Source organism: Chaetodon auriga, chromosome 19 (assembly GCF_051107435.1).
Source record: "Chaetodon auriga isolate fChaAug3 chromosome 19, fChaAug3.hap1, whole genome shotgun sequence".
NCBI classification, from domain to species: Eukaryota; Metazoa; Chordata; class Actinopteri; order Chaetodontiformes; family Chaetodontidae; genus Chaetodon; species Chaetodon auriga.
Genome location: NC_135092.1, coordinates 4,898,688 through 4,924,301, shown reverse-complemented (window position 1 = coordinate 4,924,301; position 25,614 = coordinate 4,898,688). Strand labels below are relative to the sequence as shown.

General features: G+C 40.0%; 2 protein-coding genes across 3 annotated transcripts in view; both read left to right on the top strand.

Moving 5' to 3' along the window:
* The window catches only part of kcnv2a (potassium channel, subfamily V, member 2a), a 206,224-nt gene that overhangs the window by 145,448 nt on the left and 35,162 nt on the right, over window positions 1–25,614 (top strand). The window lies entirely within an intron of this gene.
* vldlr (very low density lipoprotein receptor) overlaps window positions 1–25,614 on the top strand; it is a 61,656-nt gene that overhangs the window by 8,452 nt on the left and 27,590 nt on the right. For both annotated transcript variants that reach the window (XM_076757644.1, XM_076757643.1), the window contains exons 2-4: window positions 10,241–10,360; window positions 14,610–14,732; window positions 23,018–23,140. In XM_076757644.1, the coding sequence (XP_076613759.1) occupies window positions 10,241–10,360; window positions 14,610–14,732; window positions 23,018–23,140 (366 nt within the window). The remainder of the gene's footprint in view (window positions 1–10,240; window positions 10,361–14,609; window positions 14,733–23,017; window positions 23,141–25,614) is intronic.

The window sequence follows — 25,614 nt, the reverse complement described above, 5'->3', positions numbered from 1 at the left end:
TGTCTTCTAAGTGCCACATTCTTTTTCTTCATCCGTTCAAATCTTTGTTTTTGTTTTGCCCCATCTTCCTCTGGAGTGGAGGTAGTCAATGGCTTGCCAGCAATAGAAGACCTAGGTGATGGAATGGAGTGTTGAATAGACGGCACTGGCTGTAGCGAAGGAGGTGACTGGGTAGGTTGCACTGGCTGCACTGGCTGGGAAAGAGGTCTGGAAAGCTCTTCAACGGGAATGTCAGGGGAGTCTGGTGTGAAGTCCAGTTTTTTGGCACGTTTAGCTGCCCGGTGCGTCCTTTGATTTTCCCGCCACTGTTGTCTTTTCTTGATGACTTCATGCTCTGACAGAAACTTGATTGGTTGATGGTCAGGATTTGCACCCAAGGCTGCAATTTTTCTCTTCTTATAGTTTTCTCTTCTTTTTGCAAGTAGTTTTTCCCGTTCTATTGGGTTTGCATTTATTCTTTGCCTGTGTTTTGCCACTGCCGCTTTGTTGGAAGGCATCAGTAAAAATATATAAATAATGTCATTAGAAATATATAATATCATCAATAATGACAGCATACATCATACATAAAAACAATATCAACATCGGTAATGGAAATGATGGCCATAATAAGCTTGTGCCCAGGTGTGGACAGTTAACAAGCCAGGAACAAACACTTTGTCTGCAGAAATGATGTTGGTGTTTTACAGCTATAACAGCACTGATTACACAGAATGACACTGTCCTTGCACTGAATGACATTATTATACATTTTACATCTTTTATGGGCAAATACATAGCCACCTACATTAAAAAGTGCATATGATCTACACAGTTCAGTGCAATTACTTCCAACACATACTGCAATACATTTGTTTCAATTAAATTTCAACTATAAAAGTGACTTTTGACATTTCACTGAATGACATTTCATTTTGTGTCCATTGGTACCACATCATAAAAACATGAATATATCACATATTTTAGAGAGGAAAACTCACCTTCTGCTACCACCTCCGAAGCCTTCAGGAGTCCTTCTATCGATGGAACAGGTGTTCAGCTGACTATATATTAGATTGGTCGTTAAAAAAGGCCAGCTTTATCTCATTACACTGAATGATCTGTAATTAACTTAGAAGTGGGCACAAAAGTCCCCTAATGATTTCAATACCAAAACGAAGGAGTATTGCAAAGTGCTTTTAATATGATAAGACCAACACCTGTACAATTATGCCAGGGTAGTTACAATACAACTTTATTTATTTTTTCACATGAATATTTAAACATGTTTCATTGAAATTGTAGTTCGTACCATTACACTGAATGACAAATATGGACTTTATGAGCTTATTTCACATATGCAGATTCATTTTTTTTCATCAAAAGTTACTGACATTACAAAGTGGACCATGTACTTTCACCTGATGTATCCAAAATGTAATCCTCTCCATCTCGGGGTACTTTTATGTGTCCGTACTCAAAAAAAAGGGCGTCTCGTCTTTGACCCAGTTAATAAACATTTAACGTGTGGGAAATCTGATTCTCCACTGGATCTCAGTGATAGTTTGGGTCAAGAAGACAATTCAGCTTTTTTTTTTCCCCAAGATGTTTGTTTTTCAGAGCTTTTTGATTGATGTTTTCAATTAAAGTGGATGGATTGACATGGGCAACACTGTATAGTAATTGAACACGAGCTTTCTCTCATGGCACATGTAATGGTTACTTTTTATAGGCACATACATTCAGTATTCTGTGTATATCAGTGGAATGGAATCTAATACAAAAGTTGTTTTGAGAGGTGTTAATTAAACTTTATCATAGAGGTTAGAATTGGAGATGATGATGGTCCCCCCTTGTGTATTGAAATGGGGTGGCACCATATTACAAATACCTTATAGCTACTATTAACCGTCTTGCTTGCTGCTTGGAGCAATCAACCTCCACTCCAAAACATTTCTCTTTAGTGATTTGTTTCCACTATGATAAAAATAAATGACAAGCCCAGGCTGTCTTTTCGCTCCACTGTCTCCAGTGTTTTGTCCCTGAGAAGAACCAGTTTGTACGAATTTCAGTTTTAAGCCTGACAAGTTATTGAATTTTGCTCTTCCAACAGAACGTTAGCCAGGACCTTGATTTGGTTGTTTTAGTGTGATTTAACCATGTATCTTTCCAGATATTCCATTCATTCTTATTCTTGCTATTTCTTTGACTTTGGAAAGCAGTAGCTTAATTTTTCCCCCAGGGCTAGTGTTTTTCCTCAGTGCAGTTTTATAGCTGGTTTAAAAAATATTTTAGCCATTCATCTTTTTTCAGTTTGCCAGCCATTGGCAGTCCAAAAAGTACATTCTGGATCCTACCTACGACGTGGGTTTAAATTTATAGTTAAGCATTGAATCTCATCCATTGACAGCACCACATGTAATGCCAGATGGTTGCATTGCACATGGTCAGGCTGTACCTTGCTGTGATTATACTTTGCAGGGTACCTGTGTTCACATTCTTTCATTTATGTTGTCATAAACACAAAGTGATGGTGGGCTACAACATACTGGTATAACTAGAGTTCCATTTGGATAACTTCAGTGTCCTCCTGTCTCATCACTGAATAGAAGACTCTGGCTGTACTAATGCTGTGTTCATGTTCTTTCATTCACTGTGGTAGTAGGTCTTCAGAGTCGTTCTTCAGATTCCTCTTCGCTGTCACTTTTCTCCGGCATCAGAAACTTATTGGCAAAAACACAAGCAGCTTAAGATGACCAGTCATAGTTAATGTGGTCCCCATGTGGTGGGATTATCTGGGTTTATCCATTTTACATCACTGTAATTTGGATATTTTTGAGTTTTGGACCTTTTGTCAGATAAAAAAACAAACTTTTTTGTTAATTTAAAAAAAAAAAAGAAAAAAAAGAAAAAAGGGGGGCGAAGTAGTTGTGCCCTGAGCGTGAACAGACATGAAATCCATCAGTACTGTTACTGTAGCACAAGAACAATGTTGTCCCTTCTGGTGGGAACGTCCACTATTGTTGAAATGATGGTAGAACATTGAGTCTGTAACTGTTATAATCCCCAAGATAAACACTGGAGCTCTGGAATACTTAGCCAACATACCATTAGCATCCTTAGCTACAAGCTGCATTGCTGCTTTGGTGTTAGTATAGTATTGTGATGTTGTTGACCAGACCCACCACATTATTGCCGGGGAGGTATAAACGCAGCTGACAACAATAGGAATTACCCGGAGGAGATAGTAGGGATGCAGAGACACGATCAGCATCTACAAGACGGGCATGCTGCTTTCTATTATTAGCAACAGCCTACATTTCCCATTTTGCATCCCAAGTGCGAGGCTGTCAAGCTTAAGTTTGTTATATTATGATCCAAAATGTAAAGGTTACTTTATGTTAGTTTTTGTAATGTGTCTGTTCAGAACATTTATGTTGGTGACCATAATTTTTGTGCTGGTTTATCGTTTTAACACTTAGTGACATGTCTGTTACATTTCTGAACCACTTTGCCTTTAGCAAAATACTACTGGCGCTCTGCTTATGCATGGCATAGTATGTGCACATGGACGAAAACATAGAATCGAAATGAAGAGATAGGTCTATAAATCGGTCCCATTGCCATCAATATCATATTCATACGTCATATTGATGACAATGGAGAAATTCTCTGCGATCCAATTAATCTATTTAGATCAGTATCAGACCAATTTGCAGTATCAATATCTGCTTGGTGCATCCTACTTTTAGCCCTGTAATGTTAGCATGTAGTTACAATACATTTTGAAGAGGCACATGACATATGCCATATCTGTCATAACCACTGAACACATTATGAATACAGCTTTAGTCTATGAAATTAAAAAAAATTGTTTAAACAAACAAGCAAACAAAATTTGACTGATAATCGATGAGGTCTCTCTTTACATCAAATTTTTTTGTCTTCAATTGTCATAGAAGGATAATGGGTTTCTTTTTATGTTCCCCAAGTTTTACAAGATGAGTTGTGGCAAGTAAGTGAAATGTAGATTGTCTGTAGATCACTGGGCTGGTTCTCAGTGTTTTTGGCACCGTGGCAAACCTCAGAGCCAAACCAAACTTTTAAATTGGCTCAGTGTGTCTGGAAACTCTAGACTAGATCACTGTACAATTCTAACAAGATACTGGATAAGGCCCAACTTACGGTAACAGTAGGATACTCTATTCAAAAGCTTACAAAACTGTACTTCAACTTTTTAAACATTTAAGTGAATTACCAACTGCATACATGACAGTGAGCCTCTCAAATAACTTTGTTTAATGAATTTGTCTTTTTTGTTTCTGGTATTCTTAGTCATCTAAAAATGAGATAAGTTTGACTCCATTTCTTGACTCATTTGCATGTTTCCTCTTTTCCCAGGAAATTATGAAATGAAATGTTTTTTTCCCCCCTCCACTGAACCAAAGCATCATCTTGATATACATCAGGTTTAGGAGCTCCTGTATGTGGAGGAATCTGTGTTTTTTGTCTTATTTTGTAGCCAGGGTAATCCTGTCTGCAGAGTATGACTGCTGATATTTTAACACATGGAGTGATGTGCAGCTGCAGTATGCTCCTGTCCCTGAAATGTGTGAAGAATCAGCCAGTTTCTCATATTTAAAGCCAAGCTGTGTGTGTATGTTGCCATGGGATTTAGTGAAGTGTGCTGTGTGAAAGAGGTTTTAATACTACTGTCCAAAAAGTGTTAAGAAGTCTGTTTTCCTGCTTTTGTTTTCTTAGATTACAAGGAAACAAAACCAGTTCAGAAAACATTGCATTATACTATGCCTTCTCTGCGTCTATATTTAAAACTTGTTTGTCTCTGTAATTCCACGTCTAACCCTCTTTGCCCCAATGTTATGACCTTTGGTAATGACTGACTGTTCATTGTTTGGTGGAAACCAGACTTTTACATAGGTAGTTATTCCCAAATCTTCTTGCTGCTTATGGCAGCGACTGCACCGAAATTTGTTGCTCGGTTGAAGTATTTATTTTGCATTAAGCCTGCCGCAAACAGTTATTTTCACTGTTGATTAATCTGTCAATTATTTTCTTGAATTAATCAATTAGTTGTTTTCTCTATTAACATGTCAGAAAATGGTGAAAAGCCCAAGATGATGTCCCCAAATGTCTTGTTTTGTCCACAGCCCATAGATGATTGGTTTACTGTTATAAGAGGAGTAAAGAAGCTGAAACGAGAATTCGGTGTACTTGCAGGTACTTGAAGAAATGTTTTGTGTTCTCCCTATTATCAGTCTTTATGTCAGTGGTTATTTGTTTGATGGGTTGATGTTCTCCATTTGTTCTGATTAAAATGCCGGTCGGTACGCTGTGATCCATTTTGCTTTGATTGAGGTGATTGAAATGGTAATGTGGAAGAAAGGTCAGCACATGCCCTATTCTGTAACGTGACAGTGGTGAAAGTGCTCTGGTGTCACCTGGTTGAATGGAAGTCTGCAGGCTGTTGGCACCGTCGGCTGTGTATTTACCTGGTCTGTAACAGGCGGAGCCAAAAATGAAAATATTTTACAGGATCGCTGTTATGCAGATTGTTCAAGCATTTGCTGTTTTTTTTTTTTTTTTTTTTTTTTTACCTCATTGTGTTTGTTTAATGGAGTAGCATTGGTGTATATTTTGAAATGTAGATCACATCACCTCGCAGAAGAACAGTTCTCAGTCTCTTTACTAAGAGGTGATCATATACTCTTTCAACAATGTGAAAGCATCTTAGAATGAGAGGAATAGTATTTTCTTATGTGAACATTGCTGCGCTTTTCCGATAGTTTTCAATTGCTGCAGGGTTTCCCGTAGTGTTTTTCTATAGTGGTGTGCCACCTCGCCTGAAGCAAAGATCACCTTCACTAACACATGAAAAATGTACTTTTAAGAAATAAAACCTTTCAGGGAGAGAGAGCCGAGGTTATTCCATGCAGCAAATGTCAGAAATATAATGGTTGTGGCTCTTTGAGGCCATTCTAAAACTAAACTGGTCACAAAACAAGATGTCTGTGTCAGGGTTGCGTTCCACCTCACCTTAACAACCTATTAACAACCTGTACTCTTCATGTTCAGATGTTATTTTGTTTTTGATGAACACAGGACTAAGTAGTAAGGTGCTCAAGGTTGTTTGACTCAGAAAATCAGCAAATCCTCACATTTGAGAAACTAGAGACTGCTGACACTCTAGCTTCATCACTTAAACGATTAAGATTATTGACATTGTTGATTGCTTTTGCCAGTTGACTACCAAATATACAGCATCATCACCCTTATCCTGAATATCGGATATAAACCAGTCATGTTGTTAATATGATAGAGGATCCTGACTGGCCAACAGCGACATCGTAAGTCTGCAGAGCCATAGATTTAATAACCTGGGCACAGTTCCATTCATGCAGGCATTCAGCTATGTGTTGCTGCTTCAGTTAAAGGCCTGCAGCTCTTCAGGTTCAGATCAAATCAGCGGTGGGTGTTTCTGTCCCTAAAGGAGCTGCTGACCCACTTAAAACAGTTTCCTTCATGATGGCATTTGTGACTCGCAGTTCTTCTAGACTTTTTCCATCCTGACAAAAATAAAATTCTGGTGTAAATACTTGCAATCACTTTGGCCCAACAGAACTTTTTTTTTTTCCACCTAACTTTTATTACCACTGTGTGCTCCATTTTACCCACCTGGACAGACACAGTCCAGACTAAAGTGAGCATCAAGGTCAGACGGTGTTATTTTTAGACCTGGAGTCGTCAAGTCTTAAAATCCTGTATGACCACAGCACTGCGAAAACAGCTTTGTAGTACAGAGTCTAGAAATCCAGTTTTTCTTGTGTTGAAGGGGAAATGAATCATGGAACATTTCTATTGTAGTTTCACTTCTGTCAACAGCAGCTGTTTCAGTGCTGACCAAACTAAAAAAAATTGAATTCAGATACAATTCAATGCCATGACGCTGTCAACACTTCCCATGACAGACTTTGCGATTTCTGAAATAACCTGCTTCAACAGTTGCACTGCTATTCTCTTGGAAATTTGACTTGCTACATTTTGGTATTAAGGGATAGCCCTCTTGGCCCAGAGCTAATTAAAATTTTCCGTCTTTCTCTGCAAACAAGTACGTCCGCTCTACTCACGGAGACTTTGCCCTGCTCTGCCTGCTGGTTTTGCCAGATAGATAAAGATGTGAGTGACGGCTAATGTTAGCATGGTATTTTTTTTGGTCAGCCAAGCAAGGTCAAATCCTGTCCTCCTGTTGCAGAAACCACTGTTGCTACAATATCACGCTGAAACTATGTTAACTGTATGCCCCTGCCAACAGCTAAAAATATCACACATTAGGCTATATGGGTTAGATCATTTCACGGACTCCTTTTTTCAAATGCAAAATTACATCAAGAGCAACAGTTGTGGATGGTCACTAGTACTGCATATTGCACATATGTGTCACACTCCACATATACACACATGGACACAGAGATGGAGGGGAGAGAGCGAGAGTGGACAACAGGTGGATCCAAGTGAAAATACAATAGATACAGTTGGCGATGAAGCCAATATATCACTGAGACCAGGGTGGGTCAAGCCACACTTGACAGACAGAACATCCAAAAAACACATTTTTCCGAGTTGGTTAGTTAGTCTAATGTTAATATATCAGTACAATGTTAGAAAGTTTATTGTAGCACATCAAGATTTTTTTTTTTTTTTTCTTAATGTCCCGCCCCATCCAGGCTGTGATTGAAGTCACCAACCAGCCAAACCCAAACTTTACGTTCTCCTCTCTGTTGAACTGGCATCATCCATTCAGTGAGTTGGTGTTTACTGGTGCTTGAAGTAATGTTAATGCCATCAATACTTGGTTGTTCTTATTCTAACAGTGTTACTGCGGACAGGGTGCTTAGGTTGCTATTGACTGATTAGTCTGCCAAATACGTAGCCTACCAATCAGTTAACTGTGGTATACAACAGCAGGAAATGGTGAAAACTCCCCATTGAAAGGTCAAATGGCCTGATTGGACACTTTCAAATAAGGGCTTTCACTTTTTCCAGAAATCAAGTTCAAACAAATTTGAATTGACATGCAGTTTGTTTGAATGTGTATCAGTGTTGTTGAGAACAATATTTTCATTATTATATTAATTTTATTATACCTGTCGAATATCATATCCTTTCAGTAGCTGTATTAATGCATCAGGAAATGTATGCATTTAATTTGCACTGAATGCAGGCAGTCAGATGAGGTTATACACCTGACGTTGCTCCACTCATCTGTGGTGCTTCTGCTGCCTCACTTGGAGGGCAAGCTGACAGGTGAGTCCGCAGAAAGTCGGAAAACTATCAACCAAACAAATTCATCAAATCAGAATAAAGAAATACAGTTCAACATGGCTTTGGACAAGACAGGAATAGTGCCCACTAGCCTCCCTCTTTTTCTTCTACTTCTTGTACATGTGATGTCCTTCAGACAACAGTTGAACAGATGGTACCCAGAAGACATTTTCAGGACACTGAGGTTTAGTTCCCCACTGAAATATTTATGTCACCTCATCTTCAGCAAATGGAAACACAGGGATGTGAGGTCAGACGTCAGCGGTGTGTCTGTGTGTTTTTAGTGCTAGAACACTAAATTGTTTGAGGACGTTTTTTCTCACCTGTTGATTGATGAGCCAGTATGTGTAGTGATGAGGTGAGTAGTCACTACTGCTACCCCAAATAGCGGGCTTGTGGGGGTGGTGTATAGTTGGGAAAATGTGCAATAAGTTGAACAAGAGGCAAGAAGAAATCATCTCTCTATGGAAATCCATCTAGTCTGGGTCTGTCACTGGATCCAGAGTAAATGTTAAATGTCAAAAATGCGATTTAAAACTAACTTCTCTGTGAATTTCTGCTCTCTAAAATGATCTATTAAGCACTGGTGTAATTGACCACATATAAGCCACCTCTAGTGTGATGGCTGGAACTGCTTCTTTGAGGCATCTGGTGTCAGATTGTAGCCATAATGGTGGTACTCGCAGCTGGTTTTCCAAGTTTGGGTCAGTCAGTCTTGAGCGAGTCTTTGCAGAGCCACTTTTGAAAAGGACCGCTCACAGTAGTAGGTTGTCCCAAACAGAGATGCAAACTTCAGTGCATATTTCCTCAGGATGGGAAAATCCTCAGATGCACATACAGTTTGTAGAACTCAAGCAGAGGGAGGTTATTGTAGCCAGCTTTGAACTCTTCGTTGCTTTGCAGCTCAGGGATTTTGTGTTGTAGGTTGTTCAGGCACATCAGCTGATTCCACTTTAAAAGATGTAAAAGACATAGCAAATATGCTCAGTTCCTTTTTGTGTACTTGTCATGTCCTGAAACCTGTCACTAAATGCCTGAAGGAGTTTCCACACTCAGCAGAATATTCAGATGTCATAGCAGCTTATTGTCTTGCAGGGTAGAAATTGCAGTGTTTCCTCTTTCCAGTTGCCACAACTTTAATTTCACTTAAAGTAATTTCACATGTGAAAGCAGAGAGCCAAGAAGCTGCTGGAGCTTGAGGTTCAGCTGTGAGAGATTCTTGGTAATGTTCACCCTGAAGGCCACATCAGACATTTGCTTTCACTGAGTTCCATGGCAGGTTTTCTCTTGGTGGCTGACATGACACTGTCTGTCAGAATGTGGTCTTGTGAAAGCTGCTCGTTGGGCGCCCACTTAAGAGCATTCACTTTTATCTAAATTCATTTGACTTTGCAAGTCATCCAGTTTGGCATGTTTTGAGTTATCATGAGGCTCAATTTCACCTCTTTCGTTGCTGCAGGTGCGTCCTCACATACTTAGACACATTAACTTGTCTTTTACTTCAGTAATAATGTAATTGTTTGTCCATTTCTCTTGGAAAGTGTGACACTCTGCGCCTGCCTTTCTTTTCTTGGCCATGATGCATGTCATCAATGCCAAGTCCCAGCGTAACCACCTTCACACTGAAGGATGTGATGTCTACTAGTTCATCTTATTTTTGTTTATCACAGGCAAAAAGTAATTGCTGTCCAGGGAATTTTTTTACATCTAAGTTGCTGTTTTTGTATTGATGAATTGCCTCATGGGCCGGATCAAAAGGTCTCGCAGGCCGCATGTGACCTGGGGTCTGATTCAAAACAACTTCCTTTGAAATAACAGCACTGCAAAAAAAAAAAAAAAAAAATCTAAAGAGAAAATGGTAATTATGAAAACAACTATAATCACTTTTCCTTGTACCTTCTCTGTCTGTCTTGCTCTGTAGGTACTAAGACAGAATGTGAAGCCAGCCAGTTTCAGTGTGGAAACGGTCGTTGCATCCCGTCCGTCTGGCAGTGTGATGGAGACGAAGACTGCACTGATGGCAGTGATGAGAACTCCTGTGGTGAGACACTAAACGCACACTGCTGTCACACAACACACACATCCTCTGAGGACAGTGAACTGCATCACTGACACACACTCCCTGACATGCCTCATACAACATGAATGCCAGTATGAAAGGCCAGTCAACATACACATACACAGATATGATAACTAAGAAATAAACTAAAACTAATATTGGGAGAGGGAACAACATGTTGTTGGTTTTGGTCATTTCATAGGATTTTTTTGACAATGAGGAAACACCAGCTTTGTCCTTTAACACTCATCCTAAATGCCTTTTCTCTCTTGTTAACCTCCCAAAAGTTGTGACAGTCCATGTTTGCGAGGATGTTACTGTTCTTTCTCTGTGAATCAGCTGCCATTTCCATTGCTCATGTGCTGTGTGTGGGCTGGAAATGGATTTACACTGTTAATGTGGCCTTTGATGGAGTGTGGGCGAGAGGATGACAGTCCATCTTGGATACAATTAAGCATGTTTTCCTGACAAAGTGAACAATATGTAAATGAAGTTGGTTGGAGTCTAACTCTATTTTGAAAGGTCGCTGCACAGGTTGGCGGTTAACTTTCTACATTGGCAAGGCTGGTGCTGTTGGTTTGTTTTTCTCTCTTGATACTAGCTCTGGCACTACATTTGGTTACACCCAAGCATTTAATGGAGTACCACAGAATAAGTATTTAACTCTGAAAGCCCCCTTCCCTTAACATCAGCTTTGCTTTTATGCAACATGGATGCGAGTAAAGCAGCAGCAAATTTGAATGAACAGTTAAAGCATTTTCATGAAATAATCTGCTTCTTGCCTTCATCCAAATTCAGCTTGATGTCAGTATTTATACATACGACTTTGGTGACTGTCAGAAACATGAAGACACTGCAGCGGCTGGTTGTGACTGCTCTGTACCTCTGGCCTGTAATCATTTTCTTACATTGTTGTAGGCCTGCAAATGGCAATGATTTTATTTGGTAGCTAGTCTATTGATTTCTTTTTTCCTGGCTCATTTTGCCTGTGAATCGTCACAAATAACAATCGCAAGTTACAGTAACAGGAAAATGACGTATTTTATCCGACCAGCTGTCCAGACATTGCGCTCATTGAGTTTAGTCGCTAATGCAAATGATAACAATCAAACTGTACCATCTACTGTGTAGCTTTGCTGCATTCAGCAGCACTGAATATAATCTTTAGACTTACTGGCTTCCAGTGTATTGCATCACTTACAAACTTTATTAAAACTTTTAAAAGTACCTCGCTTGTTCTCACACATTCAAGTTCAGTTGTAAAACAGACTTAGAAGATCCAGTATATTGTGTTAGACTGTATTTAATGCAGTATGAAGAGCCCACAGATGGTATAGAATAGATGTTCTCACCTCTTCACATTTACACACATGGATGTCACATGACATTCACAACCCACTATGTTCACTTGGCCCCGTCAGGAGCCTTCCCAGCATCCCTTGGGACAGAGTGACCTGGTGACGGGAAGGTAGCAGATAGAGCAGAGCTAAATATGGATCCGACAGATGTGTGCATGTGTGCCCAATACATTTCAGATCTTTCTCCATTTTCTTTTGTCCCTCATCTATCTGGGTCATATGAGTCTGGGTGGGAGGGAGGAAAGAAACAAGTGTAGGAAATGAGTGAGGAAAAGGAAGAAGGCAAGGAATAGAAAAAGAGCATGATTGTACTGCAGGGCAATATGGAGGGAAAAAATCCTGATAACCTGAAGACCCTCTTCAGACATATGCAGGATTTCCTGTCAAAGTAATTGGTGAAGGTGCTAAAAGATTAATTTCCTGTATTGTTATGGCACGTTTTGTACTGTGGAAATACCTTTATAATTTATCCAGAAAGAAGTAAATGTAGGATGGCAAGTTCGCATCATCAGCCAATCCAAACGGGAGCAGATCAGTGACTTGGTGACAATGAAGGGATGATGGACTAAATCAGATCGTGGCCTTCTGCAGCTATGATCAGTTTCACTCCTTTCGCCTCTCTCACGGCTGCTGACATTTTGTTGCATTTGACTCTCTGCCTGTTATTCACTCATAGGGAGATTAGAGCTGGTTTAACTTTCAACCCAGACAGAACTGAGGGACCCGGATATGTAAAAGATGAGAATCCAAAATGAATTCATTAAAAAAAACAAAAAAAAAAACAGAGGTTGATAATGAGGCCCGGTGCGACTTGCTGCTGTTGTGGCTCAAATTGGAGTTGACTGTCTCGGGTGCATATTTGTATTCTGGTCAGAGGGACTGAGGAAAGGCCTCAAGGAGACACTCGAGCCCTGTGTAGACGCGGCGCTGCGGAGAGTAGAGGTTTGTGTTGTGGTCACAGTTTTGAAATTCCTCAAACATCTTGAAACACACGTATCAAGTTTGAAATATCCATTTATTTATTTCCACATAGTCAGCTTCATCTGCCCATCTTCTTTTGACTTCTTCATGTTGCCTAGATTTGCACCAGACCAACATAACCTGAAGATGGGGCTGAATAATCAATCATTTTCTTTTACATTCATAGTTGCCAGTTAAAATTCCAATAACAAGAGCCTCAAATCTGATTAGATTTGCATAATTAAGTGTCTTCATAAGCTGTAGGAGGTTTAGTTGAAGACCGCTAATTTTTCAGCTATATGGTGTCCCAGGTGCAGTTACTCAGCTGCAGTTAATTTTGCAAATTGGCTGACAAACATTAAAGAAACCCTGGGCTCAAAGAGTCACCACTCACACTTTTTTATTTTATTTTTTTTTTTTATTAATCTAGCAGATTGTCTCACATCAAATTCAGACAGGAAGGCAGTTGGTATCTTAATGGTTACTGAGCAGAAATGACTGACAGCTGGTGAGAGTTGGTGGAATCTCACATTAAAGCTCTAGCTCTTAACCTCTGGCATTCATAGCTTTGAGGCAGCTCATCCCGTCAGTCTGCGAAGTTAACTTCAGTGTTTGCTTAAGCATCTAAAGTGCAAACGTGTCAGTAGTGTCATTAGACCAGAAGTTTGATTTGCTAAGAAAAATCTCAAGGGTCACCAGTTAACAGGATAGACAAACAGAAAAAAACTATTTCTACAATACCAAATAGATTTATTTCTAGATTTTGGCCCAATATTTGTCTGTAATCTCTGTAGATTTAATGGAACTGTGCTATCAGTGTGAAGGAGAACTCTTTGGCTAACTAGTCCCAGCTCGTTCACATCTTTGACTTGTGAAATGAGGCTATAAATGGACTACGTAACGCAGCTGTTTTCAGTGCATGAAATGCCATTATTTCAGTATATTTGAATGTTACTGAGTACATTTAGCTGAATTGGTCAATTTGTCTATAATTTACTTTGAAATTTACCATTACGTTACTGTGTCGAAGTCTGGGAGGAGCTCAACAACCAGCGACTGCCTTTTTTTTTTTTTTTTTTTTTATTATTCTCAGTCATCCAGGTCATGGTTGTCCAAGGAGTGTTGAATCTAGGGCAACAGGACTTGGTTGTAGAAACTTGAAAACGTTTTGTCTCTCTTCCAAGGGACTTCTTCAGTTGTAACTAGCTGGTGGGGAGTCCCAGGTATTTAACACCTGTGGGGTTGTCATCAAGGTCATTGGATACCACCTGGTTCATTCGTGCTCCTGGCTGTGTAATGGCAGTTATCCCAGTCACTGGAGTCTCCTGATGCCAAGTGTAAATGACAGTCATGAGGCCAAATGTGAATATTTGTTAAATTTCCTGGGAAGGGATGAAGGGACGGCATTGTTGGCAGGGGATAAATGGTATTGTAGACGTCCTGCTCTGTTGAGGGATTGTTTCTCTACTTTGATGTGAATAGCCTCCTTCACTCCGCTTTCAGACCATCTGTCCTCCCTGTCCAAAAGATCTACATTGTTGTCATACCTCCTACCTCATTATCAAGAATGGAGTTTTCCTTTTTCACTTGGGATTTTTCTTCATCGTTTAGATGCATTCTCCATGCAAATGTAGAAGTTTAGGCTTTGCTTAATCAAAAGGCAACAAATTGTAAACTCGTGACCTTCTCACCTGATTTAAAAAGAAAAAAAGAGGCTGGGATGTTGGGTGTTGAGGTTGGGCATTTGGCAGTTCATATTCATGAGGACTGAGAGTATGGCTTTAGTCTTTTTCACCTTCCTATTCATGCGTTTCTATATTTTTAATGTGAGATGTTCGATTAAAGAACACGAAGCCTGTCTCTCCTCTCCTCTCTCTTTAATGAATCCATCTCTATTTTCTCTCCCACTCCAGTTAAAAAGACTTGTGCAGAGGTGGACTTTGTCTGTCACAATGGCCAATGTGTCCCAAAGCGATGGCACTGTGATGGGGAGCCCGACTGCGAGGACGGATCGGATGAGAGCATAGAAATCTGTCGTGAGTAGATGTTTTGTTTTGGTTTTGTTTTGGTTTTTTTCTCTGATGGTACTCACACAGGTTTGTCTGATTTTCTTCAGAGTTGATTGATAATAGAAACTTTTTGACCTCAACAGACTTCAAGTGTATTATATTGCTTGGATATATTTGGAGAAACATACTTCTGTTACAGTTCTAATCCAGTTACTAAAAATCACAAGGTTACGAAACTTGGGTTTCACATTGATTTCTGACTGTTCAGGGAGTCATTGAGTTTTAATAATATCAGTACACTGTAAAAATCCACTTTCAGACACTTGAAACATGCTTCAGAGAGGTCATTCTAGGACATTTTATGTCTATACACTGAATCTTGGTTGAAGTTAAGTTACTGCTCCACAGTAACACAGGTGTGATAAGATACTTTACTACATACTGCAGAGAGGACCCGTATTAATGTATGAAGCTATCACATTCGTATTATCATTTTTAGCAAGGCCATAATAGTAATTTTTTTTTTCTCCAACTTTGAAATGCAGTTCTTTTCAGCAGCCAACACCGTGGCATTTTTGTCAAAATGTTGAAAAAGAAAATGTAACACTATTTGAAGGGCTGTGCATAAGACTGGCATGACACCCTCATGACCATGACACTACACAGAGCGCTGCACAGGTCAAGTTTTTCAAACCCACAGCTTCAAATCTTAGGATCGGAACCGACTTGAAACCCAGTTATATCCAAGTCAATTCCATTCACATTAGTTTAAGTCCTACGACCCAACCAGTTATTCAACACTCAGGCAATGCAGTCACTCACTTTAAGGTGCTTTATTTGAACTGGTTTATTGATGCACAATTGGAACATGTAGAAACATGAATTCAAATCATAATTTACAGCATATTTGGAAGAATCAATTGCCAGCTTTGTTGCTACTCACAGTGTTGACATTTAGATTAAGCTGGGTTTTATGTTCTTAAATCACAAACCACTAGCTGTATTTGCCTTTTGTCGTCCATTTTGATGTACTGCAGTACACAATTGGAGCAATTACGTGTTCAACATGTCATTTTTTTTAATTAAACATATTTCCAATGCAGCTATTCACGTGAAATTGAGACCAGGCATTGGTATGAACTCAATAAAACTACACAGATAAAGAGATAATTACCATCCATAAAAAAGAAACGTGCAATAAAGTAGAGTGACAGGAAAAAAGTATTGAACTTAAGAAGAAAAAGCACTAAATTAGCTGATTCCACTAACTAGTTCCCCTACCTGGGTTAGTGCATGTTGGTAGGTTAGTATGTCCACTCTCTGAAAAAGGGTCACCCACATCTGAATGCAAATAACAAATCATTTGTTACAAAGCTGTCACACAGGAAAGTTGTCATGATGGGTCAAGGCAAAGTGCATACCCAAGAATTTAGCAGCAGCACTGTTAAGCAACACTGCAATGACACTGGTTACCAATGGATTTCTGAATTTCTAAATGTTCTCGTAAGTACTACTGGAGCTGTTATCCACAAGTGGAAAGAACATCACTCCATCAGCTGACCACGCACAGGAGCTCCTCGCAAGGTTTCCAACCGAGCCGTCAGAAAGTTAGTCAGAAGAGTGGCTCATGAGCCAAGCAGCACTCGAAAAGAGCTCCAGAAAGACCTGGAAGCAGCAGGTTCAAGTCGTCACAGAGAAAACAAAAAGCAATGCACTTCACTGCCACGGTCTGAATGCACCCCACAAGACTCCATTGCTGACAAAAAGCCATGTCGAAGCTTGTTTGAAGTTACAGCTTCACAAAATTTGGAGAAGCCTGTAGATTTACTGGGTTGATGTAGTGTGGTCAGACGAGGCAACAACGCGACGTGTCACATTCGGAGGAGAAATGGCTCTGCATATGACCCTGAAAATACCGTACCTGTAGTGAAGTTCACAGGTGGAAACATTGTAGTATGGGCCTGTTCTCTTCTCGTGGTACTGGCAGAATCCAAATTATTGAAGAGAAGATGAATGGACCGTGTACCACCGGGACAATGAAGATGAGACCTTTCAGCAGGACAACAGTCCAAAAACATACTGCAAAGAAGACTGTCACTTGGTTCCAGTGGAAGAAAATAAAGGTTTTGGAGAATGAAACCCAATGAAACGTTTTATGGAAGCAACTGAAGATTCACCAGCAGGCCCCCTGTAATGACAAGATTTAAAGACTGTCTGTGTGAGAATCGGCCCAAGTTTCAGTTGAACACTGAGAGATTAGAGTCTTTGTACGCAAAGCGTCCTAAAGTTGTCATTTCAAACAAAGAGATTGTCATTGCAAACATATTGTATATCGACAATTGTAAAATTTTATTCAAATAATCTCAAGAATCTGTGCCTGACTGTTCATTTAGAGATGTTTCTTGAGGAGTGACATTTCCGTCTGCTGAGCTCTGTTAATCCACATGACTGTCTGTACTGACAAACCAGTTTTTTGTTTTTTTTTCCATGGATCTGACACCCCACATCTCCATTCTCCATATGCCTGCTCACCAAAACTTTACACCCCATAATATCTAATGTCATGAATATGATTTGGATTGTGATATCAAAGGTCAGATAACAAAGGGAACATGATGCTGTGATTTTGACACAAGGACTCTGACATAGCTTGCAGATAGGCTGTGTAATATCCTTAGGTTCACCTTTGGCCTCTGGGTAAAACGCATGTCTAGACTGCAGGCGTATCTCATTTTGATGCAGCTGTACGTACTTCCTCCACCACTGAGATAATACACTGTGAAAACTTTCCTCGAGGCCTAATAACCTTTTAAGACATGTGACTGATTACTCTTTCAGTTGGCCAAGCAACCAGCGGCAGAGTTTTCCAAACATTTTTGACTATCAAAGTGCATAGTAGAGACTTCTTGTTGAATCTCACTTTTGTAGTAATGCAGTTAGGCAGTTAAAAGCGGTGAGGGGGAGTCCCCTGTGAGCAGCCCTGTCAAATAAATAAGTTGTTTAAATGGAACTAAGGAGAGCTGCTGAGCTTTAAGTGGTATAACTGTGATGTGTGGATTAACTGAGGTGCTCATTGTAGATAAGTAATGATGTAAAGTGTTTTATACTAAGTCGCCCTTTAACGAGAATCTCTCGTCTCAGCTGTCTTCACTGTGCCGCTGTAAAGATGGATGCCGTCTCCTCAGGTACAGAGATAAACATCGAAGGAAAGATGAAGGCACTTCATCAAACACCTGTTGGTTTGATATTCACTGTGCTTCCTGAATACTTCAGGCATTTTTTTGTAAGTCAACTAAAGAAAATAAAGACTGAACCTCAGGTCTATTCCCAACTGAAAGCTGTATCAGTAGAGGACAAAGAAGAAAGGCTTGCAGGAGGGTTGAGGAGACTTTTAGCACCTTTCTTCGATATCTTCACAGTCGAAAAGACTCAACTGTCAGCAGCTGTTTTTCAAACCCATTTCATTAAGGAAAAGTGTTTTTTCCTTTGGTACTAAAGCTTTATTGTGCCAATCCAGCATATAAATATATCATCTGAATGAGCTGAAGGACACTTCGATACAAAACAATAAATACTGTTTGTATAAAATATCAAAGAAAAGTAGTCTTTCTACACCTTCTTACAGAGAGGGGAAGGAGAGAGGGGGTTTAATTAGAGAGCAAAATCCAGCACACTGTCATTACTCCTAGTGAATGTATAAACAGATTCAGCATCACCACTTCCACCAGGTATTTCATTTCACAAGTGGCAGGGAGCACATAGATACATACTTCAAAAGGAGATCAGCCAGTGACTATGATCATCATACCCAGTGAAAGGTAAAGGATAATAATCTATGGGCTGGGACATGCCAGTGGAGAACTGCTAAATGGACAGTGTAGGCTGAGTATATACAGTATCTCTAGACAAAATATAAAAGGGTCAGCAAAACATTAAAAGCCTCCACAATACAAAATGGAAAAACCCAGAAAACTAGAAATTGCTCTACACCACAAAATTCCTCTAAATACTGACAAGGGATGAGCAGAGGGCTTGATGACAGTAAACGAATAAAGCAAAAGAGAAGGTTATACAAGATATCTATTCAGAGCATAACACTTAATTGTAGGTCATGGAGATCCTTTTTATTTATTGCCACAAGTGATCAAATGTATCTGACAGTTTGACTCTGTTAGACTGCCTCTGTGGAATATTTTATACTGAAGGTCAGTTTTCTTTTTGAGAAAGCTCCAGTTGGAGTTCTGTTGTGTGAAATCTAGCATGACTTTTCAGTGAACAAATACAACTAATTCTTAATCCAGACACTGAACATAAAGTCGAACCTGCAAGTGATCAGGCTTCATCTCGGTGTTTGTGAGGTGATACTTGCCGGGTCAGCAGAGGGTTTCAGGTGTACGTGACAGGGTTGTACTCCAGCTTTCTGCTGCAGTGTGTCAACACAGCAGGTTGAGTGCACAATCCAGAAAACAATGCAAAAATAAATTCTTTACCCCAGGCAGAAAAGAAAACAACACTACATCTTAGTGTGGGCAAATCCCTCCTGCACTCTTGGATGGGGATCTGTGGTGCATTGCTGCCAAAATGAGAGCGATGCAGTTTGGGGAGTCGTTATAGCACCGGAGTTATTCAAAGCTATTGGCTGTGTGATGTTGCCAAGTCATTCCCAAGTTTCTGCAGTGTTAGAAAGACAAAATAAAGTAGGTATGGTGCCCAAAAAAGTAGCTGCTGGATAAGCCTTGACAATGGAATGGGAAAACAGATGTTAAGTATTCCTGTTGAGTTGATCACCCTGTTTTTTGTATGATCCACCCTTTGTCACACAGTACTTAGCTTGGAACTGTTTGGCCCTTGAAATTCCTGAAGGAACAGAGAATGACCTGATTGTTAAACTTTGATACTTTCACTATATCTTTGAGTAATTATATAATGATAAGTGGATTCACCAACAGGATGAATGCAAACCAGGACTTTCTACAATACTGCAGAAAGCAAGGCTTACTAAATGTTGGGGTTGTACAACTGGATGCATTGTCTATCAGCAGTTGGCTGTTTGCTCACTTGTAAATCTTGCAGATACACCTGAGGGTTTCACTCATTAACTGTTTTTGCCATGCAATATGGACACAAGATCCCTTGTTGCATGTTAAATAATAGTAAATAGTAAAACCTTTTAAAAGGTTATGATGTAAAAAAAACTAATCTTTTCAACAAAACTCAATCGAGTTTAAATAGACAGTTTTTTCAACCACTGATCACTAAAAACATGCATTTTTGGGCTGTATTATTATTGGCTGTTCCAAAAATATATTTAAACTTACAGAAGTACTGTAAGCAAAATCCATTCTGTGCTGCATGAAGTCATTTTCATTTTATTTCACCACCATTAAATCCTTTCTTTCCATTTGATCCAGTGTGAAACCGCACTGTCTTGGCTATAGTGTTCCATTTTCAATTCCACTTCTCAGTACTTTGCTTAAATTCAGTATTCTCTGAGACTGTAGGGTCACACATCTGCAGAGGTAAACACAGCGTTAGTTTCTGCTTTGGTCTGACTGCAGCGAGAGGCTGCTTGAACACTGTGGGCTGAAGGATCGCCTTCCAGTCTGTTTTTTGTTTCATTCACTAATTGACACATTGGGTAGACGCCATCGTACAGTTTTGAAGTGTTTCCCAACTTCAGTTGCACAATTCTGACACAAAAACCCCAGCTCTGGTCTTTCATTTGTGTTTACCATTTGGATGGCAGTGATACTACCTGAGCTTGACTAACCTGGCTAAGCAGGCTAAGCTGACTGCAGCTGATTTGTTGCTGATTAAATTCAACCAAACAAACTGTGCATTAACAAGTTGCCTGCTGAAAACTTAAATGAACTTAAAGCGTCCTGCTCTGCCATTTGATCTTTCCCTCTTTGGACTTTCTGACGTCAGGCTGTTCTTGTGTAGATTAAATGCTACAACCTGTGTGTGCGTGTTTCCACTTACACTTGGAACAGTGTGTCGGTCAGCTGAAGGTCTTGAACAGCATTCCAGTGTGTAGTTGTGTGTGTGTGTGTATGTGCGTGTGTGTCTTCTCAGAGGTTAAGTTCCATTCATAGCTACAGTGGTGTACGTGCAGGTCAACTCAGCTATTAGAGCTGTTACATCACTGTACTGTTTGACCAGCTGTTGCACATGACTTGGCAACAGGGATTGGAATATAAAGTGTGTGTGTGTGCATGTGTGTGTGCGTGCGTGTCTCCTGACACTTTCTGTGTAAAGATACAGTGGTGGTGTTCATGTCAGGTTTCTTCCCTCTGTTGAATTGAGGAAGTGAGCTGCAGTTTCTGGTCACTTAGTCACTGATTAAATGACAACTAGGATGTCAGAGCTCTTCATTAACACTTAGGTTACTGCCTGGGTTTTAGTTGGCCATCTGTGTTTTGTTTGCGCAGGTTCACACAGTTGTTGTTAGGCGAAAATCTTTGTCTTCAGTGTCAGCTCTCATGGGACTGAAAAAAGCAGCTGTGGTTTTAAATAAGGGTTCAGACAAGTATCTTTCAAACCTAACAAGTGTGTTGAATGAATCTGTCGGTATAAAATATTTCATATTAGATTTGTGTTTTGATATGTTATGTTGAAACTTGAATTGTTTTCATCCATGTTCACTGTCAAACAAAACCATGTGTCTGTGACATCAATCGAGAAATTGAAAGTTGGCATTGCATGCTGGTTAATTATCATCGCTGCACTGGGCAGGTATGCTAAGGTGTTGGTTGTGTTTGTACCGATACTCCCATATCATAGCGGCACCATATGGGCAACAATTGATTCCCAGCCAATTAATCATTGAATTGGTGAATTGCTTTTTGTGACCTCAAGGAGCACATACAGTATGGGGAACAGGTGAAGTTGGAGACAGTGTGTATTTTCATACAGTGAGTTGATTTGTAATGCTGTTATTGAGATAGTTGGCACACTGGATTTTATGGCAGCATAATGTCACCTGGCTCAACAAAGCACATACTCATAGTCAATAATTCACACATCTGTAGGAGCCACTTTTCATTTCACTTTCATTGGCTGCTCCGCCGAGCAGCTCTGATAAGAGTGCAGACAATTTTTACGCACAACACCACTTATTATCGCCCTCCATAATACAAGATCACTGGGATAAGAGGCAAATCAGATCTTGAAGCTGGAATTTATCAGAAACAAGTACTGTGTCAATATATACGCTGAGTAGTTAGTAATGATGCAAGAATCCCTTTTAACGGACCCACAGTTTAATCTCCAGGTGACTGATACTGAAAATTGATATGTTCCTTATCTGGACAGAAAATCAAATTGTCGTTTTTTATCTTTTTAATTAACAAATGGGAGAATGAAAAAAATATGCATGTTGGAATAATAATCTAAATCTTCACAAAGAAAACAAAAAATGGTACGAAATATCAGAAACATCAAAATCCCATCGAGAAAAATGATTTTCAGGAATATTTGATATCAGGAGAAGAATGTGTGCTGTTTACTTGATAGAAACCACAGCTTCATTACATAAATATGGTTTTCCAGACCTCAGCTGTTGATGTTTCAGCAAACTGGGTTATGTAACAGCTTTCTTTTTTTTTTTTTTTCTTGTCTGAGCATTGAGTTAACAGAAGTGAGCACTTTGTTCACACCTCAGCAAAACGTTCTCACTATTTCCAACACTAGACATCGGTTAGGCTCTAACCGTATTCTGTTTACTTATTTATTTATTTAGGCCCTGCTGTCATGGGGAAAATGCCCTCAAAAGGCAACAAGTACAGCCTGTGCAGCTGTGTGATGACACCAAGTACAGTGTACTTCTGCATAAGCATCACATATTTAACCCCTTAAGTATGTTTCTGACGCACAAGTGAGCAGAAAATCCCAAGATTGATGCAGGCAAGAAATTACTATTGGTAATGAGAGCGACTGAAAGGCTTGAAGTCCTAAATATGCCAATACAGACCTTTTTAAACTGTTCAATACAGATGTAGTCAGTTACAATCTTATTTGCATTTTTTTTTTTTTCTGATTGACAGAACTTTGTACTTTAAACCTAAGCTCAGAGTAAAATGGTTTCTCAGCAGATGTCTTGCATAAAATAATGTGGAGAGGACAGTAAAGTCGTGTGTATTTCAGCGACATTTTTCACTTCTGTAATAGTACATAAAATAAATCTATGTCCCTCTTAAATTTGTCCAAAGCATGAGTGATAAATTAGTAATTATTTATATGTATCAGAGAAAACGGAACGCAAATGACACGCGACCTTGCTGACGGTGCACTGTGTCTGTTTGTCCATGCAGACATGAGGACGTGTCGTATGAACGAGTTCAGCTGCGGAGCGGGCTCCACTCAGTGTATACCTGTCTTCTGGAAATGCGATGGAGAGAAGGACTGTGACAACGGAGAGGACGAGGTCAACTGTGGTAGGTGGACACACACACACACACACCAACATGGGCGAGACATTTGCCCACATGTCTGCATTTAAAATGATCTTTTTCTGTTACAGTACACAACATGGTAGAATTAACTTTGAAATCACTTCAATCAATTCCTGGATTACAGTTAAAAACATTTATGTTGAGTTTGGAGTCAGGTAGCGCATTATGTGAGTGGGCAATATTAAGTACTGTACATTTAAGTGAGTTTCAGAGGATCTGGAGGCCAGGCTGAAACTTAGCCGTTTCCCCTAATAGTGCTTTTCAAGTTGATGAGGACCAAAGTGCCAGTCACAGTATTTACAGTAAGGGTCGTGTGTCTTAGTTTATAGTCATCTGACTTTGATTTACCTGGAATGCTCTGTGATTAACATGTCACAGCTGCTGTCAAGAAGAACCAGTGTAGTTAGCGCGTGTCTCCCATTATTCTCATCCTGCTGTAGCTTTTTCTTTTCATGTCATGCATCTGTCGCCGATTGATGAGCGCTTCAAAGCAAAGACCTACGATGTGGTCACAAGACGCTTTCTGACCTTGAGTTTACAGATTGCCTGAACGCACCAGTAAACAACTGACCTGACCACAACAAGGCCGTGTTTCTTGACTGATTTGGGGAGCACTTTGCCTGTGATGACATATTTTTTCCTAAAATGCATGCATAGTTCTTGCAGCAACCTAACTTCCCTGTAGCATCGGATTCACTGAATTAATTTCAGATGAAATCATTCTGGGCTCCCAGCTATCGCCTCCTTACAGCTGCAGCTGTGCGGTGGACCCTTCTGCCTGATTAATGTGATTAATGAGCACTTTTTGCAGAATACACAAGGCTATTACGGCTTTGAGATGATACAATTTTTCTGGAGTAATCCAAGCACTGCTTATTAAGTGTAACAGCTTGTACTTATTCAAGCACTGAGACATTTTCATGGGTGTGTGTTTCAGTTACTTCTGGTCTGTACTGTGCAGCATAAAGGCAATAGCAGCCTTTTGTGCAGAGCATGAAGCTCTGCCTGGACAAACCTTAATCAAAAATAATTGGATCTGACAGAACACACCGAAGCAACCTGTATCGTGCTGGTAAATTTACCAATCTATCCATTTTGTGCCGCTTATCCAGGGTTGAGTCGCAGTCGCAGCAGGGTTAGCAAGGTAGTCCAGATGGCCCTGTCCCACCAGTGTTTTCCAGCTCCTCCTGGCTGATCCCAAAACATTCCCAATGAAGGAAAAATGTGTGATTCAAGTGTGTATCAGCTGATAACAGCGCTGTAGGAGTAGTAGATCTGTGCCCTCTTGCCCTTGAACTCTGTGGAACAGAATGTTTTACTGCAGTACAATATGGCGCATCTTCAGGCAGTGACTTTAAACCCCAGATACCCCTGAAAGTGAGCTGCCACAGGCTCACATAAATCAAAATCTTACGACCCGCCTCAGGCATTCTCTCATGCCTCAGTCACACGACTTCCACTCCCTCCTACCAACACTACTGTTCTTTATTATAGAAATTACAATTACTCAGTTCCTGTGTAACTTGTGACCGTGTTCATGCGGCCAAAAGTATGTGGACCGCCGAAAACCATGAGCACATTTCATTTCATCTTTATTTATTTATTATTTCCATAGCTCAGCCAGGTTTGGAATTGTGCATCAAGCTTCTGCTGAAAGGTTCGTGTTTGCTCCTAGTTAGCGTTGCAACCGAGACAAGTGATTGTTACTCGCTTCAGCATTCAGCAGTCCCATTTTGTGAACTTTGGCCAGCCTGCTGCTTCATGGCTGAGCTGTTGACGTTTCTGCTTCACACTGACAGCATCTATACTTGTACCACAAACCCAGTGTCAGCGGAACTGTGATGAACTAAGTTATTTGAAAAATGGCTTCCTATGGCAGCATCACATCACTGAGCTAGAGCACAGCCTGTTCTACTGCAAATGTTTGTCATTGGCGATTGTGTGGCTTGATTTTATGCAAATGCTTATGAGTGGCTGAGTCATCTGAACCCAGTAATTAGAAGGGGTGTCCATATACTATACCGCAGAGTGATGCCAGCCTTATGCCCCCTGATTATTGCAGCTGCAGAATAAGCTCTAATTTTTATGTTGTGCTGAGTTCTTCAGTCGAACACACAGGGACATCATCCAGATAATCAGATGAGCAGCAGCAGTTGAAAGCCTATGCTGTAGATGCAGCCCAATGCCTCAGTCCTCATCATAAAAATGAAGCGCATGTAGCTTAGGGATGTAATAATGGCCGATGAATTATGATGTGGTGGTAATGTGTAAATTGTAATCTGTATACAGGATGAATGCTCTAGATAAGCATCAGTTCTAGAAATTGCTAATACGGTTAGACAAGAAATCAAATTATTAATGGTCTTGTCGAATGGCTTGTGTGATCTTGTGCTTGTTGTAGATAAATCATGTTTTGTTTTTGTTTTTTTAGCTACTGAGCTGTTAGCCCTCTCACA